The 20949-nt window shown below is 56.1% G+C and overlaps 5 protein-coding genes across 5 annotated transcripts; 4 read left to right on the top strand and 1 right to left on the bottom strand.

The window, feature by feature from the left end:
* Positions 1-726: 726 nt before the first annotated feature.
* Positions 727-3679, top strand: SPBR_05587 (uncharacterized protein; the record flags this gene model as incomplete). The annotated part of the gene is made up of 9 exons (XM_040763850.1): positions 727-1312; positions 1557-1667; positions 1748-1825; positions 1909-1971; positions 2033-2095; positions 2158-2307; positions 2379-2507; positions 2983-3459; positions 3564-3679. 9 exons carry the CDS (start codon positions 727-729, stop codon positions 3677-3679), a joined length of 1773 nt encoding a protein of 590 aa, XP_040622513.1.
* Positions 3680-5595: 1916 nt separating this feature from the next.
* SPBR_06112 (hard surface induced protein) lies at positions 5596-6519 on the top strand (the record flags this gene model as incomplete). Its single annotated transcript, XM_040764374.1, has 1 exon — positions 5596-6519. The coding sequence occupies one exon, from the start codon at positions 5596-5598 to the stop codon at positions 6517-6519; it is 924 nt and encodes a 307-aa protein (XP_040622512.1).
* Positions 6520-6896: 377 nt separating this feature from the next.
* SPBR_06138 (uncharacterized protein) lies at positions 6897-7742 on the bottom strand (the record flags this gene model as incomplete). Its single annotated transcript, XM_040764400.1, has 3 exons — positions 6897-7115; positions 7253-7283; positions 7567-7742. The coding sequence occupies 3 exons, from the start codon at positions 7740-7742 to the stop codon at positions 6897-6899; spliced, it is 426 nt and encodes a 141-aa protein (XP_040622511.1).
* A 1786-nt stretch (positions 7743-9528) lies between these two features.
* On the top strand, positions 9529-14632 carry SPBR_05480 (E3 ubiquitin-protein ligase SHPRH; the record flags this gene model as incomplete). The annotated part of the gene is made up of 3 exons (XM_040763744.1): positions 9529-9622; positions 9850-13326; positions 13404-14632. 3 exons carry the CDS (start codon positions 9529-9531, stop codon positions 14630-14632), a joined length of 4800 nt encoding a protein of 1599 aa, XP_040622510.1.
* Positions 14633-15479: 847 nt separating this feature from the next.
* Positions 15480-18676, top strand: SPBR_05567 (uncharacterized protein; the record flags this gene model as incomplete). Its single annotated transcript, XM_040763830.1, has 3 exons — positions 15480-16422; positions 16514-18268; positions 18330-18676. 3 exons carry the CDS (start codon positions 15480-15482, stop codon positions 18674-18676), a joined length of 3045 nt encoding a protein of 1014 aa, XP_040622509.1.
* Positions 18677-20949: the final 2273 nt, after the last annotated feature.

Here is a 20949-nt window from a genome sequence, read left to right as displayed (position 1 = left end):
TGCGCCCAGATGTCGGTCTCTTTTCCTTTCGTCCCCTTATCTCCTCTTCCATCCAACTTCCATCCAACCAGGCAAATCAGCACAATGGCGAAAACGAGGCTGTCCATCCTGTGCCCACCATCCAATCAACGACGAGGAGGTACCAACTGTGTCCCCTCGGGCACTGTCCAGCCTCGTGCAAATCCGACGAAGCCCGGGAAAACCTTGGCAAAAGCACGCTGTTCCTCACACAAAGTCGGCCAGACATGAAAAACACAGGGAGATGTGTGCTACACAGCCACAAAATGAGGGTGTCGTCAACTATGGTGTATGCCGTTTCGTGCCCGGCATCAAGCATCATGCACCACAGTACATGAGGCTCTCGGCCCGTCTGCTCACCATTCTCTGGCCTGACCGCCGCATCTTTGCGCCGTCGCATACCTGAAAATACCAAATCAGGATCCCCGATAGCGAGCCTCGCCAGCTTCCCCCTTGTGCTCTGTTAAAGGCGGCCCTGTCAGTCGCGGCGCATATCCCTGTTGAGCTGTCCGTCCGTAATCATAATAGTGTGCATGAAATCAACGTCTATTTATATGTGAGCCAGTTCCTGTCGGCCATTTTATAACGACTTTGGTTTATTTGTTCTCTCCTCGTTCTTGCACAAGTTTATTTTCTTATACAGTATTGCATACGCCACACAGGCCAAATCCACCGGGAAGCCTCTACGACTCGTTCTATCTTCTTGCAATGAATGTTACCTCTTACGACACGACTCGCGCTCGAGCCAACGAAGATGGCGGCCGGGCCAGTCGCGTCGGCGTACGCCCGCCAGGGGCCAATGACAGCAGCCAACACGACTACCATGGGACGAAACAGCGCACCAGCCAGGGCATCTCCTCCTCCAACCGGCATGAATGCAGGGACAAGGACTGCAGGAAGCCCGTCGCCTGGCGCAACGTTGACAACATTGGCGGCATCGCCCCCGAAATCAACGGCCACAACGCTAGCAACCACAACAGCGGCAACATGGGCTCTGCCCTCGTCCCGTTTCACGCCAACCAAGAGGCGCGGGAGGTCCAGATGAAGCTGTACGACATTTTGTCGGCGACGGGCTTGCCACAGGGCGACCTTCCCGTCCTCGGCAACAGGCCACTCGCGTTTGCAACGCTTCAGCCCGGCCCGACCTCGTCTTCCACGCCGCAGCAGTCGCCGCTGCAGGGCAGTGTTGCTTGGATGTGTGCACAGTTCAGCATAGAGCGCGATCGTCGGGAGTGGTACTACCGCCAGCGCAGGTCGCACCTGCCTCTCATTTTCTCCGACTTTTGCGAAGACCGTTCGTTCTTGCCCTTTTTTTTTTTTTGTGTGTTTGCGCTGGGTCGCTCCTACTCCAACCATCCGTCGTTCCTGCTGACGCAGCAGACACCTGTCGCTACTTCTTTACGACGGAGTTTTGCTCCACCAAGAAGCCAAGGCACGACGCCATGTGCAATACACGTCTGTTTTGTCCTTTCGCAGTCTCTTCTGTCCTCCACATACCACAACCCACAACGCCACCACTCTGCTGACCGTCTCTCTAGATGCCTTCTGTCCGGCGTTTCGCTGTCACGAAGTCAAAGGACAGGTCGCCGACCTGACGCATTCCGAGAAGAACGCCAGCAAGTTCCTGCGGCACGAATTCTGTCCAAAGCGTGTGTTTGGTCCTGTTGGCTCTCCCGTCTGTTTATCTACGTCTGTGCTCTGTGCTTTCTCGTTCTGACCATTATATCAGACAAATGCGAAGTCGACAAATGCGAGCTTCTGTGTGACGAGACCAAACCCAACTCTCTCGGAAAATTCTGCCCAAAGCGTATGTTACGTCAACAGAACGGCACAAAGATCATAGCAAGGCGACAAAGAGCCTCATTCAACGTCGTTGCTAACGGAAACCAGACAAATGCTACTATACAGGTTGCGTCAAGCAGGCCCAAGATGGTCGTGGATACTGCGGCGAACGTATGTCTTCATTTCGCCCCTGCCAGGCCTCACGCCCATTGCGGAGCTAACACACATTCAGATGGGTGTCGGTCGACCAATTGCCAAAAGATCGCCGTCGTCGGCTACATGCTCTGCAAAAAGCGTACGCACATTCGATACGAAAGTTGTCGTCGCTCGTCTTTTTCTTTCCTCTAACATGAACAGACCTCGAATGTGCTGAGCGTTCCTGCGTGCGTCCTCGCTTTGTCGTGCCCACAGACCGCGTCCTCGACCCCAAGGATGTTGCGGAGTGCTCGATTGAGCGCTACGACCGCGACCACTACCTGACATACTACCTGGCCTACTGCAAAGATCGTACGTTCTGTTTGTCCTCGTTTCACTCATTTTAATAAACGCCCCTAGCATTCACTGTCTGACCAACTCAGACGGCATCTGCGCCGACAAATCGTGCTCAAACTTCCGCATCAGCTCCAGTGTGCACTGCCGCAAGCATGCCTGTCTTGAGTTCGGCTGCCGCAAACCCTGTCGCAGTGGCCTCAAATACTGCGAAGCTCGTATGTCCACTTTGTGCCAGTTCCCACAAATGCCTTTACTTCAGTAGTACGTTGCTGACTCGTTGCTTCACATTCAAAAAGACGGATGTAGGATGAAATCGTGTTTGGGCCCCAAGGGCTGGAAGCAAGATGCAAAAACCCGCGAGGATTACTGCTTCAACCGTGCGCCAACACCCAACCCTGTTTCGCCACCATTCTCTCCGACTAACATGAAAATACATAGACCTCTGTCGAGAAATCGATTGCTCGGAACCTGTGCCTGACTTGCACCTATACTGTGGACTCCGTGAGTCAACAGAACCTCTGAAATTCGGTTAACTTGAACATGCCACTCATTCTATCTTTACCACAGACGAATGCGAAATCGAGACATGTGTTGCCAAGGTCGCCGAAGATGGCGGCTGCATTCAGCGTACGCTCGTTCCAAGTATTCCAAGTGCTATCTCTCGTACGCCCTCATGCTCACATTCCCAAGACTTCAAAGACAAGCACAAAAAGCAAACCAAGGCGGCTGTTCGGCGGGACACCGAAGACACAAAGATCGCCGTCCAGCGTGAGACCCAGCAGTGGGCCAGCACGTTTGGTGTGTCTGTTGGTGTCGGATCCGGTGCTGGCAGCCTCTACGGTGACCAGCCGACCCGTCGCCCGCTACGATATTTTCCCATATCCAACCTTTCCATGAGCAACCGGTCTGCCGGATCGCGCCTAGGCGGGTCGCCGCCGCGCCGATGGCACGGCGACCATGACTTTGATGATGGTTGGGGGGATGAGCAGGATTATGATGGAGACCGTTTTCGCCCTGAAGGCCGTCGCCACCGTGACGAAGGCTCCAAAGGCAACTTCCACATGCACACACCCTCGTCCTCGGATGCCGGGCGCTCCCGGTACCACGACAACAACGACCTTGACGACAATAGCCCCAGCAGCCATGGGATGCCAAAGCAGTCGCCACGTACAATGCCATCAGCAACAGGTCATCCCGGGCCTCAAAATAGACCCATGCAACAGCAGAGACAGCAACACCAGCAACACCAGCAACACCAGCAACACCAGCAGCAACCGTCGATGCCGGGGATGGTCAGATCAACGCCACAGAATCAAAATGCAGCCAGGCCACCCACCGGGACTGGCGGAAACAACTCTGCCAACGCAGGAAATACCAACACAAGTAACAATGGGCAAAGTCAGAATTTTGTCCTTGTAAGCAGAGGACCACAGCTTGGTAACTCGGGCAACGAGCCCATCATACATCAACAACGTGCGTCGTATGACGACGAAGACAGCGGTGACGGATATGGCTCTCCAAGGTGAACGAGACGGAGAAGCAAGAGAGATATAGTAGCGAAAAAGTCTGGCAAAACTTGTATTTCATGTATTGTTCACTTGTTACTCGATGCTTTCGTTTTGTTTTCTTCTTATTTTTTTTGGTGGCGGGGGGGGGGGGGTTTATTTCGCAGCTTTCAACTAATCTCGCCTCGTGTCGCCGTTGCCAGCATGTTAGTCAATTGGCCAGACTTGATCCACTCTTGTTTTAGTGTGTTCTGCCCCGAATTCAGGAAAAAATGTTGGTAAATATATCGAGAGGAACAGTATATTCGTTACTGAGTGTGTCTGTTTATTTTTGCTTGCTTTTTTATATGATTATTTATTTATTTCTCTGTTTACGAAATTGATTTTTTTAATAAAACGAAATCGCCAGTCGCACGTAATCAAAACAAATCCTTGATTATCAATAAGAAACCAGTATTGTAGCTTTCGATATATTCCCAATTTACATGGTGATACTCGAAGGATTTAGTTTTTAAGGTGGTCGCTCCTTCCTTTTGCGTCCACTCGAGAGCCAACCAGTCCAAATTTCGTTTACCTTCCCAAACAAGGAATAAAAGCCTTGTCCAACATGTGTCCTCCGATCCTTCCCGTCCGAGACTCGCCAGCTCTTTCCGTGTTTATGCACATTAAACGTCGCTCAGGGGTTTCATGAGACGACCGATAACAATAACTCCATTCTCACACTTTCACAGTTGCAATTTTCGCTTCCACTTCCACTCCCAGTCCCGCTTCCGTCATCTCTCAGCCTATACCCGCCGGCTGTCCTGATCTTCCATACAGACTCAAATAGGTGCAATACGGGATGACGGACCCGCACCTTACGTACTTTGTTCTGTCAAATGCCATCTGCAGTCGGAAATGCATGATCCAGACAGATCCATCAATAGGATCACGACAAGGAGACACAACCATTAGGGCCCGCTAGAGACGGGCGGTAGTGAAGCGAGATATCGAACGACCAAAAATAACACTTCGAGAGACACATTCTTTTGACGACGACTAGACGCATCGGACTAGCCGTTTAAAAACTCGGCGGCATTCTCGTTCCATTTTCTAATTCTGCCGACTGACCTCGCTCATGTCATGACATGTCCTCGAAAGAGCACCTTTGATAACAGAACACCTAACACAACACGCCATCTCTTCCATTTCAAGGCCGTATCAGTCTCTCACAATGGCGTTCTCGCGAAGAGTGTGGCAAGTCACTCCATCCAACTTCCTTCGATCCCTTCTACCCAGCTTCGTGGCCGACGCCGTGTGGCCTAAAGAGCCCTGCCACAACCATTCTTGCCACCGCTCTCCAAGGCTGCATTCAACGTCCTACTTGGATGGCCTCCGCGGTATTGCCTCCGTTATTGTCTTCATATGTCACTATACTGAGAAGCGCCACGACCATTTGCTACCCACTTACGGACACTACCGGCTTCCTTGCATCGACAGCGGCGATATTGGCCTTGCCCCCACCTCATCCTTTCTTCAGGTCCCGATTGTTCGTGTTCTCTATTCTGGTCGGCCGGCAGTGCATGTCTTTTTTGTCATCTCTGGATTTGTGCTCTCCTACAAACCACTGCGCCTTCTCCACGGCCCCGAAGGTTTCGGAGCGTGTTACTCTGCACTCGCGTCTTTGGCCTTTCGCCGACCCATCCGCCTGTTTCTGCCGTGCGCCGTGTCAACGCTCGCCGTCGCTGTTCTTTGCCAAACCGGTCAGTTGTACGCCGCCGATACCACGTGGGCTGGACAGCTGCACAGTTGGGCTCAAATGTATGCGGGCCGCATTGCTTGGCCGTGGGCGTGGGACCGCGACTTGCGGCCCGGCTATGACATCCACTTGTGGACCATTCCGATTGAGTTTTCACATGCCATGCTGCTGTTTGTCGTGCTCCTCGCTCTGGCGCCGCTTCGCACACATTTACGGCAGGTGCTCACTGGCGTTCTCGCAGGGTATTGCTTGGCATGCGGGCGATGGGCGGCATTTGAGTTTCTGGCGGGCTTCTTTTTGGCGGAGGTGCATGTCCTGCGGGCGGCGACGGCGGTGCCTGGTGACCATCGGTCTACGACGTTGAGTCATCTCGCTGTAGGGGCTTTCCACAGCACAGTGCTTGCCGCCTGTCTTTTTGTCGCCGGATGGCCCAACGAGGACGCCGACAAGACACCAGGAATCCGGACGCTCCTGTCCAATACGCCGGCGTGGTTTCTCAGCAATGGGCGAGACGAGGCGTTGACTGAAAGGGAAGACTGGGGCGAGGCCCTCTTGGAGCAGAAGTTCTGGTTCGGCTTGGCCGCTGTGCTTTTGGTGTGGTCGTGCGGTGAGTTCGCCGCGGCACGGCGGCAGTTTGAGCGCCCCCTGCCGCAATACTGCGGCCGCATCAGCTACGCCGTGTATCTCGTCCACGGACCAGCCCTGGATTACTGGAAAGACATGACGGACAGGTCGGTCAAGCCCATCGGTATGGAGACGGCCGTACAGCGGATGACGGCTTGGCTTGTGGGTCTCCTCTTCCTGGGCAGCCTGGTGGTCTGGCTGGCGGACCTGTTCTGGCGGCTGGTGGACGCGCCGATTGTGGCTCTGGGACGCACTGTCGAGCAGGTGTGTTTGCAAACAGACAGAGGCAACGAGGCGTGGTTGTGTCCAGAGGCAAAGAAGGTTGAAGACGCACACGGGTTAACTGTCATTGTTGGTTAGTTTTTCAGGTGCTGCTGGTTGCATATGAGAAAAATTGCAATAGTCCTAGGCAGGTGTATTCCGAGAAACGCACAGGAAAGTAAATTAAAACGTCATACAAAAACCCTATGATATGTGTATGTTAAATAGTCCAAACAGAAGTGGCATATACGCTGACCAACAACCAACGACCGGCAACCCCTACCCAACAAAACACCGTTTTAGTCCAAACAAACCTAATGCCAACAAACCCAACAAAATCTCATCATTACTGCATCGTTGCCATGCATGCATCATTCGTTGAAGAATGAAAGGAATAGGAAAAAGAACGAGACAAACCCCAAGGAAAACAATCAACGGGAAGACGGAAGTGGCCGTGCTGTCACGACTGACAACAGTTAAGCATCCAGCGCGCCGTCACCACCGCTGCCACGGAGCATCTCCGGTTGGTCCAGCTCTTCCTGGCTGGAGCCGTACTCAGTATAGTCGGCCTCTTCCGAGTGGCTCTCGCTGCCCTCGGGGATGGGGACCATGGCGGTTTTTGTCCAGATGTGAATGGCACTGCGCCAGTCGAGGCCTTCAAGACAGCCACCTTTGACGGAGACGACGTTTTTACCCTAGAAGCAAGAAGGGAAAGGATGAGTCACAGTCAGATGCAGGTCCCACATGAGTCATCCATGCAACTGGAAAGGTACGATCATTGGGGGGATCTAGGGGATCTGGGGGAGAGGGAAAATATGCAAGATTATCTTACCGGCGTCGTGTGGAGTAGACGGGTGCCACAGCTTTTGCAAAAGTAGCTAATGGAAACGTAATAAGAAGAGTTAGAACGTGTTCCGATATGTCAATTGGCTTTGTTGAGGACTTGGCAGGATGCCTTTTCTTAATATAGAACGGGATGAGCCGTTTCAGGGGGCAGGAGACAGATGACACAACAAGTATACAAAGAAAAGAAAAGTTGCGTACCAGTAAAGGGTGGCACCAGACGACGTTGGACGGCTGCCAACAGTTAGACAGGCCAGAGAGGTCTGATTCGGCATTTGCACATGGCTTGACGGGGTCACTCACGTATAACAGCTAATGAGAGAATCGTCCGGCAGGGGAAACCGCGGGAAGATGGCACTGGTGCCAAAGGCTGAGCTTGACTGGCGACGACAGTCGTGGCAGTGGCAGATGTAGAGGGCGAGTGGTTTGGCAGTGGGCGTCATGAAACTGACAGCACCACACTGACAGCGAGCTTCCATGGTGAATGTGAAGAGAGAAAGAGAGGAATGGGACACAGAAGGGGGGAAAGGTGAGGCCAAAGAGTCAGAACGCTGATGACTGGCCGTGGCGATGTCGAAGTGGTATCATTCAATGACTTGGAGATAAATTGACACAATTGATTGCGACGAGTTGTCGGACAGAACAAAGACTCACAGAAAGAGAGAAGCCTCGCGGTTCAAATACAAAAACGGGTCATCAGCCAAAAGTGTGACGCAGTCATCGACGAGTCATTGGGAGAAAGATGAAATGACAGGTCTTGGAAAGGGGTCAAAACAGCGGTGTAAATACAAAGGCGATGACAAAACAAGGCAATCAAAAATGAATAAAATGGGAATGAAATGAAAAGAAGTCGAAATGGATTGAAACACCAGGAAAATGATTTCAAGACTGCCGTCAGTTGTGAGTTGAGCTGCTGTAATTTGAGCGCTGCCCGTGACTCACAGTAGTGGTGTATCTGACACGGAGCACCACCGAAACGGCAAGCCAGGCGGTGGAGAGCGACTGGAGATTCGATGCACGAGACGCTCGGATGCTGGCCGATTTGGATATACATTCGTTGCAGGGCCCGACTCTTGAATTCTCCCTCGTTTTCTTTATCTGTTTTCGCCTCCAAGACAACGAGATATCCAGCGATTTGTGGATTGCGCTGAGGCGCGGGTTCTCCTGTCGTTGATTTTTGTTTCTGCTTTTATTGCATTAGCCATTTGCCAATTGTGCGAAATTCGAGTCTGTCCATGGCTGGCAGCAAGGCAGAAAGGCAGACGTCGTCGTCGTAATTCGTTGGCGATGTCGGATGCGAGACACAGTTGGGGTAGATGGAGGGGCAGGGAGAAATGTCGAAGGAGAAGAGGAAGCGACTCTATCGGACGTCATTAACGGCAGGCGGGGGTTGCGTTGAATTTGGTCGTTGAGAAGGTGCACCATCCTGTCGCGTGGTCACATGTTGGGTTGGCCTGACGGCCTGTTCTTTCCTTGCTGCCAACTCGCTCTTACCTGCTACGACTTCGGCGGTTTGTTCTCCAAAGGAAGGTGTGCCGGAGGCTTTGTACTCCAAAGGAAAGAGCAATTGAGGCTTCGTCGCCAGAGGAAAGAGCGCCGGACTGACGTCCGTACGTTCTCGATTTGTAGTTGCCTCTTCCTTGATTTACAGGCGTAGATTGCTATGGAAGACGTAAAGAATGGCTCGTTTCGTTCGTTTCGTCCGCTCGATCCTTCCCGCCCATGGAGGATGTAATACCCGCGTTGGGGCGCGCCCTTGCCGTGACGCACAGGTCGCGTCCCTCTTTTTCCCATCACAAGGCCCCACCAAAGCCTTGTCAGTTACAGCGCTAAGACTTGGTCCTGGCTGGAGAAGGGAGTTGGGCTAGGCATCCTGGCAGGTAACAGGAGCAGATGCCTCCAAGACGAGGAGCGTTCTTGAAGAATACTGTATTCAGAGCCTGGGGGCGAAGTTTGGCTGGAGTTACGGAGTCTACAGCCGGGCGATTCGGACTTATGAAGGAAAGAGCGACGGGCAAATCTACGCACTCTATCGATATGTGGAGACAGACATCACGTGGCGGTGAGGCAACACGGGCAGAATTGCGCCAGGGGTCCGATAAGCGATAAGGCTCTTGCCTGGTCTAAGTCAACTCCGACCTCGAACGTCGTGCAGCCCTTCCCCCCTTCCTGCACTCTCCCTCCTACAAATTGTTTTTATCCTTTTGCCTCATCAACAAACGCGTCGGACGACCCGGGTTTCCATCACGGAAACCATCGAAAGTCATGGGCCGGGCACGCCGTCCGATTGCGCGACGCGGTCTCGGTTCCACTGTGAGCACTGGCCGTCTCCTTTCTCCTTTGCCACTGGGCCTTCGAGGTATGATTGTATTTCTTTTCTGTTTGTTTTTTACTCTTGCATCTCGATCTACATTTCTCAAATATGTCTGCCATGCATCGCCACACTCTGCCTACCTTTACTGCCTCTTCCCTATACTGCAAGAAACTCAAGCATGAGAGTGGAATCAATTTATTGCTTTTGTTTCGTCTTATGATATCTGATATCCGGCGTTGAACAATGCCGCCAGTCTCTGACAAACGCGGTAGATGATGAGTTTTTCTTTACCGTCCACCAGATCGCGAAGCTGGGGGCGGGCAACAATACGCCTCCGCATCAAGATTTCATCAATCTCGTCTCGAGCGACGACGACGATATTGCAGTCTCACAACCGCCAGCAAAACGTGCAAAGACTGAGGAAACCGTCAGATCTGACACCCACAAGGACTATGTCCCGCTCGCAAGATGCACGCTGAGGTTCTCGCGGGCAGCCGAGGACGACGCGCCGCCACCAAAACGGCTTCGCCGGATCCCAGCCAACTCATTTTATGCTCTGCGCTACAGTAGTGGCAAGGGCCTTTCGATTACGGCCAGAGGCCGCAAGGTCCCCGCCGTCAGCGATGGTGCATTTTCACCAGACGATATTGGTGGCCTCAGCGATGCCGACAGGTTGATCCTGGACCACCTCGCAAAGAAGAGCACGTCGGTCGATCCACTGCCGGGTTGTTTGTTTACGGCCTACTTTTTCAGCGTTGATGTGGATAGCAACGCGGACACTGTGTCTTTGGTCATTGACCTGGAGCTGCGATGGATGTTGTGCTCCTATGTCTCGAATCTCATGCACAGTGAAACGGAGCGTGTTTGGCAGGCGCGGGTCCTGGCGACACTCTTCCCAAATGTTGTGCACGGCGGCGGGCATCAATATAAAAACGCCACCGACAACGATACGTGGTCACCCCAAGACTTTTACGAGTCTGCTCATGTGACGCGCAAGGACGACGACGAATCAGACGACCTCTATGTGCCGGGTCTCACCGCCAACCTCTTCCCCTTCCAGCGCCGTGCCGTCAAGTGGCTCCTGCGGCGAGAAGGTGTTCGGTGGGCGCCTGATGAAGCAACGTCTGTATCGCGTGGCACTATCGACGATAGCGAGCCCTCCGTCGTCGTCCCCTACAAGGCCCCAGAAGACCGGGAGACAACCTCGCATTTTGTCGCAGTGAAGGATGCGGACGGAAATCCCTGCTACATCAGCCAACTGTTTGGCGCAGCGACGCGCGACCCCTCCTACTTTGAAGCCTACGAGAACAGCATACGTGGTGGCATTTTATCCGAGGAGATGGGTCTCGGCAAGACTGTCGAAGTCATCTCGCTGGTTCTCCTGCACCCTCGACCAGCAGACCAACTGGATGCGCCAACCTCGCCGAGAGGCCCAACGCCATCCGCTCGCCCGACAGGCGCAACATTGGTGATTGCTCCGCCGGCCCTCAAGAACCAGTGGATTTCCGAGATCCAGCAGCACGCACCGCACCTGCGTGTCATGGTGTACTCTGGCATGGCGCGGTCATGCTCCACCCCCGAGGACGAAGCCAATGTCGTGGAGCAGTTTGCGACGCACGATGTGGTTGTGACGACCTACTCGGACCTCAAATCAGAACTGCATTTTGCCGTGGCCCCGCCTGAGCGCAACATGCGTAGTCAATCCGACGACGTAAAACGATACCGGCCGCGGTCGCCGCTCGTTCAGATGTCCTGGTGGCGCGTGTGTCTCGACGAGGCACAGGAGATTGAAAACGGTGTTAGCAATACAGCGACGCTCGTGCGGATTGTGCCGCGCGTCAATGCTTGGGGTGTGACTGGAACGCCTGTCAAGGACGATGTCCAGGATTTGCGCGGCTTGCTGCTATTTCTTTCCTACGAGCCATATGCTTCCATACCGAAAGTTTGGCAGAATCTCACACGAAACCACAAGCGTGTGTTCCGCAACTTGTTCGGGCGGATCGCCTTACGCCACTCCAAACGAACGGTCGGCGACGAGCTGGTGATCCCACCGCAGAAGCGCTATGTCATCACGATGCCCTTCACGGCGGTCGAGGAACAACACTACCAGAGCCTCTTTAAACAGCTCACCGAGGCGTGCGGCCTCGACACGGCGGGTGGCCCCCTCTCCCCTGACTGGAACCCCAACGACAGTGCCGTTCTCGAAGCCATGCGCACGGCGCTCAGCCGCCTACGCCAGACTGCTTTGCACCCCGAAATTGGTGTCCACAATCCCCGTGTTGGGCATCGTGCAGGGCCCATGCGTACAGTGGAGGAGGTGCTCAACGCCATGATTGAGCAGAGTGAGAGCGCTTTGCTTGCCACCCGACGCGCGATGCTGTCATGCAAACTGAAACATGGCCAGTTATTCGAGAACTCGCCACGCGCGAAGATCGCCGTCGACATTTGGCAAGACGTTCTGGAAGAAAGCAGAGCGCTCGTCCAGGATGCACGTGACAAGCTCGAAAAGGCACAAAAGGAGACGGCCCTGGAAGAGGAGGCGGCTGGCACGTCAGGTCCCCACAAAACGAGTCCAGGCGACGAGAGCTCCGACACCGACGATGACGATGACCTCCTGGGCGATGAAGATGGTCGTGGCAAGGCTGGTGGACGTGTTGGCGAGGCGCAGCGCGATCTGCGGTTTGCCCTCGAAATTCTACACAAGGCCGAGTTCTTCTGCGCCAACGGCTATTTTCAGATCAAGTCCAACGCAGAATGGACACGGCCGGATTCGGACGAGTTTCGGCGGCTGGAAAAGCTCGAAGTCGAAGGATACGAGCGAGCCAAGCGCGTTCGGCAGGAAATTTTGGCGGACAACCGCAGCAGGGCCATGCGCTTCATGGCTGATCTGGCAGGCAAAGCCGGGACGCAGGGCTTCGTGGAGATCCCCGAGACCGAGTTTGCCAAGCCCGAAGGCATTGAGGGTCGGCGCATCAGCGACGAGCTGGACCACCTTGCCGAGGTCCTGAGCACGCAGGCAGCACAGATGGATGCGTGGCGCGAGGCTGTGATTCAACTTCTTCTCAAAGATCTGGTAGATGACGACGAAGACAAGGCCGGTGAGGCCGTCGAGATTACAGGCGACGAGTACGAGGACTCGACCAAAGTGCAAGACGAGATCCAGGCGTATATTACGATTCTGAAAGCCGGCATCAGCGACCGCAACATGCTGCTCACAGGCCTTGCGCCCAGCGGTCTCGCGCTCTACGAAGAACGGCTGGCGCTGCGCATGGCCAAAGACAACGAGGGGCCGGCGCCCGAGCTTACGCTCCGCCTGTTCGCCGAGCGCCAGGCCACGCTGCCGAAGCCGACCACAGGTGGTGCTGTCGTGCGATCCCTCCGCGCCGCTGTGATTGATCTGCGCGACATTGCGTCGCGTTTGCGCGGGCAGCTGTCGAGCGGGTCAAGCCTAAACAACATTACCAGCCAGCGCGCACAGATGGAGCTGGAGTGCGTGACCCGGCAACTCAAGCGCGCCCAGGATGAGCAGACGCGGCAGCTCAAGGTCAATGCGGCACTCGAGAAGGAGGCAAACAAGGTGCGCAATGCGCTCAACTCCCGCATCGCGTTCTACCGGCAGCTGCAGGCTGTGTCGGACATGGTGGCCCTATACGAAGGTCCGAAGGATGAGGAGACGATTGCGACGCAGATTCGCGAAGAGAACGACTTGCTCCAAGTCCTGACCAAAGCCGAGGCCAAGCATCGTTACTGTCAGTCTCTGCCATTTTTCCTTTCCCCTTTGTTTGGTTATTTTGGGGTTTGCTCTCATGAAGCTAACGATACGCAGTGGTTCATCTCAAGGAGGCCGAATCGAAAGCAGACGAGTCACGCATGTGCGTGATTTGCCAGACGGAGTTTTGGACGGGTGTCTTGACCGTCTGTGGGCATCAGTTCTGCAAGGAATGCATCACGCTCTGGTTCAAGGCGCACCGCAACTGCCCGGTGTGCAAGCGCAAGCTCACCATCGACAACCTGCACGACATCACACTGAAACGACAGGCGCTCAAGGTGACTGACGAGCATGGTGGCAGCAACAGAGCTACTGACCGACAGGACGGGCGAAGCCAGCAAGACCGGCAGGAGCAGCAACAAGAGAAAGAACAACAAAAACAACGAGAACAGCTAGCTGAGTCAAAAAAGGCAAACATCTACGCAGCCTTTAGCACGGACAAGCTAGAGGAGATCAAAAACATTGACCTGCCTGGCCCTTCGTTTACAACCAAGGTGGATACGATTGTGCGGCACCTGCTGTGGCTGCGGAGCACCGACCCGGGCGCCAAATCGATTGTGTTTTCGCAGTACCCGGCGTTTCTATCGATTTTGGCGGAGGCATTCCGGCGCTACCACATTGCCTTCTCGCGCTACACGGACCGCAACGGTATCGAGCGCTTCAAAGACGACCCGAGCATCGAGTGTTTTCTGCTGCACGCGCGCGCACACGCGAGCGGACTCAACTTGGTGAACGCCAGCCACGTGCTGCTGTGTGAGCCGCTGCTCAATACGGCCATCGAGCTGCAGGCCATTGCGCGGGTGCACCGGATTGGGCAGCAGCACGAGACGACGGTGTGGCTGTACATTGTAGACGGCACAGTGGAAGCGTCCATCTACGATTTGTCGGTGAAGCGGCGCGTGGCGCACATGGGCCGGGACGGAAGGGGCGGCGGTGGCAGCAGCAGCAGCGTGCTGCAGAGCGGAGGAAAAGGCAAGGGTCGAGGCAACGAGACACCGGAGCTGCTGGACAGCAGTCTGGAGCTGGCCAACTCGCTGGAGATGCAGCAGGCGCAGCTGTCGAAGCTGATGAGCAAGGGCAAGATGGCAGGCGAAGAGGTGGCCAAGGGCGATCTGTGGACGTGTCTCTTTGGCAATGCGTCGTCGAACGCGAGCGAGGCAGCGCGCACGGCCCTGAACGAAGACCGCCTGCGCAACGACCTGGTTGTCCGGCGGCACTTGACTGCCTCGGCGGCTGAAGAGAGGCAACAACACAATGGCGAGGGCGAGGCGTCTGGCAGTGCATAGGCCGCGGTAAGTGCAGAGACGAGAGTCTCCGGACTCAAAATCGTGAGGCTGAGGGGGCTATGTACATGTCGTACGTTGTATACGGAGTCGGGATGACGGAGCGAGATAGCATTTCTTTGTTTCTTTTGGTATTTCCTCTTCATGGTTTTTTATGTTCTTTACGAAGTGATGACGCAACGATTTTCTTGGAATATCATTTTTTATTCTTACCTTTTACTTTTGCCTCTTTAGACTCTGCTTCCACACTTCTTTTCTTTTACCCTTGTCTTTTGACAACGACACCCTTTGGCAACACTTGTCTTTACCCTTTACTCTAAGAGTAAGAAACATCTAACCGCAGGACGCATCACCTGCCAAAGTACGCGAAGATCGGAACCGAATACGACCAAGACCAGGAAGTGGAAATAAGAAAAGAAACGTCGCATGCCTGCAAGGTTGCTGAATAGGGCCGACGCCTGCTAGGGCTTAGCGAACGGCGCTTGGCTAGCATGCCTAATTTAGGGCGCTGAAATGTGACAGCCAGGGGCATGCTGCGACATACAGCGGGCGATATTACCGACGCATGGCCCCTCTGGCTTAGTAATGCGGCACGAGCACCCGCTAACGACAAGCCAAAATCCGGTACCTGCAAGGAGGCCGGAGCGAGGAGGCAAAACATGGACAACCAGGGCCCGACACGGCAGCAAATCTCACTCTGGACCGGCTCGGACAACATTGGACCGCATTGGACAACAGTGGGGGGCAAGAAACAGACGAGACTCGCATATTAGTGCGCGCTGTGGATGCGTCTGAATCTGCCGTCGAGCCCGTTTTGGAACGTGGAACACACTTACACCACGCAAGTACCATGTCGAGAATGGAGGTCGAACGGAACCTGGTGATGCTCGACGACATGGTGTACGGCGACGGCGACGGCTTTGGGGCAGGAAGCGGCGTTGCGTCGACGACGGCAGCAAGTACGGTGGCGAGCACCACATCGAACGTGGCCGCCAACCCGGCAGCCAGTGCGGCCGGCGGAGACAATGCGCAGCCGAAGCGAACACGCGTGCTGCTGAGCTGTGCGCCGTGTCGCGTGTCCAAGCTCAAGTGCGACCGCGAGTCGCCCTGCGGCAACTGCCTGAAAAAGGACCGCATCGACCTGTGCGAGTATGCGCCGCGGCCCAAGAAACCCGCCAAGCCGGCCAAGGGCATGGCGTCGCGGCTGCGGCGGCTCGAGGGCATGCTGCGCGAGATGATGGACGACGACACCGCAGCCGCAGCCATGTCGAGTTTTGGCGTGTCGAGCGCCGACCTGCTGGCCAACGGGGTCAAAAACGGCGCGACCGACGGCCAGCCGTCCTTCGTGTCTACGCTCACCGACGCTGAGGCCGAGGGCTACGACGGGATGGGCAGACCGATCCCCCCGACCGCCACGACGGCGGCGGGCGACAATGCCGGCGGCAGTCAGAATCCGCATGCCCATCCGAATTCGCATCCACACCCGACGCCACAGGCGCGCGGCAAGGGCCGTGTTGTGCGGGGGAAGCGGGGGACGACGTATGTGGGCGCGACGCACTTTATGGCGATGCTCGACGACATCGAGGACCTCAAGGCCTACTTTGACGACCCGCAGAACGTCCCCGAGGACGAGTGGCAGGACGTGTCGCCGGCGGCTGGCGACTCGCCGGAGCACTTGATGCTGGGCGGACAGCAGCCGCGCACGCGGGCCGAGCTGCTGGCAGTGATGCCGCCGCGGCTTGTGGTGGACCGGCTGATTGCGCGGTACTTTGGATCCAACACGCCGACGCAGCGTAAGTTTCGGGGGGTGGGGGGGTGCAGCTTATGTGTACTTGAATAACTAGAGAGACCTATGACCTATGAGAACCAACACTAACATCCCAGACACCCTCCATCGACCGTCGTTCTCGCGCAAGTACAAGGAGTTCTGGCAGGACCCGGCCAACGCCGACGTCGACTTTCTGGCCGTGCTGTTCAACATCCTGGCGTTGGGCGTGCACTTCTCGACGTATTCCGCGCCGCACGAGCTCGACATGGACGGCACAGGCATGACCCCGACGGAACGGTACCGCGTGTACCGGGGCGCGGCCTCGGCGGCGCTTGGCATGACACGCTTCTCGAGCCCCAACCTGCACACGGTCCGCGCGATGCTCATGTTTGCCGAGTCCGAGTTCCTCGTCAACCGCGCCACGCAGACCAACTGCTTCCTGCTGCTGGCGGTGTGCATCCGGCTCATGCTCAAGATGGGCCTGCACCGCGACCCCAGCCGCCTGCCCAACATCTCCGCCTTTGAGGGCGAGATGCGCCGTCGGCTGTGGAACCTGGCCATCCAGATCGACCTCATCGTCTCCTTCTACCTCGGCCTGCCCAGCATGATCCACGGCATTCCCAGCGACACGAGCCTGGCACACAACCTGCTGGACGAGGACTTCAACGAAGACTCGCCCGTGCTGCCGCCGCCGCGGCCCGACTCCGAGTACACCGTCATGAGCTACCCCATCTTCAAGAGCATGCTCTGCCGCATTTTCGGCCAGGTCGCCCGCCTCGCCCACACGCTGACGCCGCCCAAGTACGCCGAGGTCCTGCGCACCGACCGCCTGCTCGAGGACAAGTGGCGCCAGATCCCGGCTTTTATGAAGGTCCGCCCGCTCGGCGACTGCGTGGCCGACCCGCCTATGCAGGTCATCCAGCGCTTCGGCATCGCCTCGCTCTACCAAAAGAGCCGCTGCGTGCTGCACCGGCCCTACCTCGTCGAGGCCGTCCCGCTGCCCGAGCACGCCTACTCGCGCCGCACATGCCTGCAGTCCGCGCTGACTCTGCTCGCCTACCACGAGGCCATCCACGAGGCCACGCAGCCGGGCGGCCTGCTGCACCACATTGGCTGGTTCATCACGGGGCTCGGCATGCACGACTTCCTGCTGGCGGCCATGATTGTGTACCTGGTGGTGCAGAACGACAACCTGTTTGAGTCGGAGCTGCTGACGAGCCGTGATGGCGGTGGCGGCAGTACGAGTTGCCCCACGAGCAATACTGAAGCGGCGGCAACGGCGACGCCGTCCGGGCCAGCAACCAATAGCAGCGGCGGCAGCAGCGGCGGCGCAATGGCGTCTGCCTCGGTCTCCTCCTCCGGAGGCGGTGCGCCCGGGTCGACTGGCACAGCAGCACCAGCAGGAGCGACCGCCGCCGCCACCACCGCCACCGCCACCGCAGACTACGATGTCCCGCCGGCGCTACCCGTGGATCGCAACGCCCTCATCGAACTGCTGCGCCGCTCCCACCGCATCTGGACCGACGCCGCCGAGAGGAACAGCGACACCCTCAAGGCCGCCGACCTGCTCAACGTCATGCTGCGCAAAATCTACGCCCGCGAGATGCGCGAAAACGGCAGCCCGCCCGACTGGGCGCCGCCGCCTGACAACCGCCGAGAGACCCAGCCCGACCACCACCAGCAACAGCAACAGCAACAACAAAACGCCCGCTCCGCCTCGGCGCAGTGGTCATACCCGTCGTCGCAGCCGGGCCACTCTTCCCACTCTTACAACACCCCGCAGTCCACAGGGATGGGGAGCCTGCACGGCCAGGTCGATCCGGTCTTTGTCGGCGGCGTGCCGGCCCTGTCGCAGGCCACTCTCCAGACTCGTAAGCTATCTTTGTCCTTCTGTCATTTTTGTTTTCCTCTACACGACACCTAACAAGACAGTCGGCATAAAAGACACAGTGATGCCCGCCGCCCATCCCCTGGGCCAGCCGCCGCCACCGGCGTCCCTCGACATGTCGGCCAGCGATGCCCAGATGGGCTTCTCTCGCCGCGATCTCGTCCCGCCCTCCCAGCTGCCCGCCGGCGCCACCAACAACATGGGCGCTCCCTCGCGCTACGACTCGTGGATCCCGCTGTCCCTCGACGCCCTCGACTGGGGCACCGTCGACAGTGGCATCCGCGTCGTCAACAGCCAAGAAACCGAGTGGACCGGCGAGAACTCGGTCATCAACGACATCAACTACGTCGCCGCCGGCATGTGGGACCAGCCGGATCCAAGCTTGCAGTAGGCGCGAGCTGGTGTGCGAACTTGGACAGGTAGTATCTCGTACTACTGTGACGGAGTAGGACACGGAAGACTACAAAACTCGCCCGACGTGCCGTTCGTTATATGCCCATAAAGATCCGTACATGTCCCAGACATGTTCCGTCGCAGCGCAGCGCCTCCTCGGCCGAGGCCGTCTCGTCCTTGGCATCTGGCGGTGAGCAGCGTCGCTGTGACGAGTCCCACCGTCCGCTGCAGTGGGAACGCACAAGGTGTCTCGAGCCCACCAGCAAAGCGGCCGATTTGAAATTAATTCAAATTTAATTGATAAAATAGTTCAAAATATACAACTGCAGCTAGAGGCCCTCGCGTCACCAGCAATCCAAATGTTGAAAAGGACGGCGTCAAAACACGAATCATGCATGTGTGTGCGGCATGCTCAGTACGACATACGCCGTACAGCCAACTATCTCGCACAAAGACACCATCGAGACCATGTGAGCAGCGTCCTGGCCCACCAAAAGTTAGGCCGCTGATAAGAAAACTGTCGCCGTGTTGACAGCCTTCTGTCGACCAATCACAGGCTCTGAATTCAGCAGGTTGGCATTCCGCGGAGATGTCCGCCTCGCCGCTAGCAAAAACGCGGCTCAAACGGTTCTCTCAGGTCCGTCCAGCCAAGACATACGTCGTCGACTTATCGTTAAGAAGCCCAATGCCCGCCCAAAGGTCGCCCCAGGACGCCTGGAGAGACGCCGATTGTACGTAATCGAAACGTTGAACGGCCCACTTTCTCACAGTTTTTTCTTACTTTTTCCCAGACTTTTTTTTCTTCTGATGTTCAAGCCGCCAGGCCGCCAGGCCGCCACGCCACCATTTACAATGATCTTTGCCTTACCACTCTGCTCCCCTAGAGCCCCGTTCCCCGTCTTTCTTTGTGTAATGGAAACGCCTTTGCATGGCAAAACGCTGCATTCTGTTTCGCTGCCGCCCTTTGTGTTAGTTATGGCTTTAGACAACGCTTAGACAACCATTCAGCCTTGGACCTATCACGGTGCGCGTCCACGATCGACCACGAAACTGATAAGAGCTTTTTAATTTGATGTTTTGACATTGTCAAGACCCAAAGAACGTCCACTGCCTTGGACCTCGTTCCCCTGCTATTCCTCTCTTCGAGCAATCTATAACGAGATGGAATCCACTTGATGCCGCGCTCGTGACCTGAAGATCCAGTCCGCTGGCCCATTTGCAAATTCTGATTGCTTCTGACGTGTTGGTTGGCGTCTCGCGGGATGCAGGCACTCGATGGCGACCACGATGCCACGATGCCACGATGCCGCGATGCCGCGATGCCACGATGCTACGATGATAGATTCCCGTCCTGAATGGAACAGACAAACCTTTGACCTACTCACGTGCGCCGTCCTTCCGTATTGAAAAAGGAAAGGCAGATCCCTTGCAAGTGGGTCCGCACGAAACGGGCAAAAGCAAATCCCGACCGTTTGGCAAGACATCGAAGCTGAGGGGCGTGTTGTCAGGCTGTGAAAACAGCAACAAACAGCATGCCAGCATGCGTCCGTCTCAATCAGGAAATCGCATGCGGGGTTCAACTGTGACCGTCTCACCAGTCGCGCTCCAAAATTGTTATCAACAATCCTAATGTACCAATGAGGAAGTCGCGAACGCACCCAATCTCGGTATGACAAGCCCCCTGACGAACGTCATTCATCGTAATTGCCTTGCCTGTAAGAACCGCAGGCGTGCTCTTGCCTGGCGGTGCACAACGCGTCTTCCGCCAAATGTTGCCAGCCCTCTGTTTCAAACCATGGACAATTGACGCGCAGAAGGGTGGAAGGAGCAAGTAGCCTCGTAGCGCTTTGGGAGAGGAAGCTGCGAGAATGGCTCTGGGCCAATTCTGGGCCCTGTTCGGCCGCGCCCAATTTTAGACATTCACCTTGCTGTTCTCGACCTACCCACAGACTGTGTCTCTTTGATATCCCACTCTGCAAGAGACGCAAAGATATGATATGACCAGGTAGGCAGGCACACCGACAGTTCTCGCTGCATCGCTGCGCTGCACAGCTTTATCGCGCGCCGTGGGGAATTGATAGTGACTCGAGCCTATTCCGTAACTTCCACACTGGGTCTCTGGATCGTGCCTTCCCTCACCCACGAAAGTTGCCAGCATTGTTATCAGTATGTCCGCGGCATGGGGGGAAAGAACGGATTGAGCGATCACGGATAAGGAGAGAAAGAGCCAGTCTCAAACGTCCTTAAATTAAGACAATCCCCTATGTGTCT

This window comes from Sporothrix brasiliensis (genome assembly GCF_000820605.1).
Source record: "Sporothrix brasiliensis 5110 chromosome Unknown Cont15, whole genome shotgun sequence".
Classification (NCBI taxonomy): domain Eukaryota; kingdom Fungi; phylum Ascomycota; class Sordariomycetes; order Ophiostomatales; family Ophiostomataceae; genus Sporothrix; species Sporothrix brasiliensis.
This window is presented reverse-complemented; position numbering and strand designations above follow the sequence as displayed.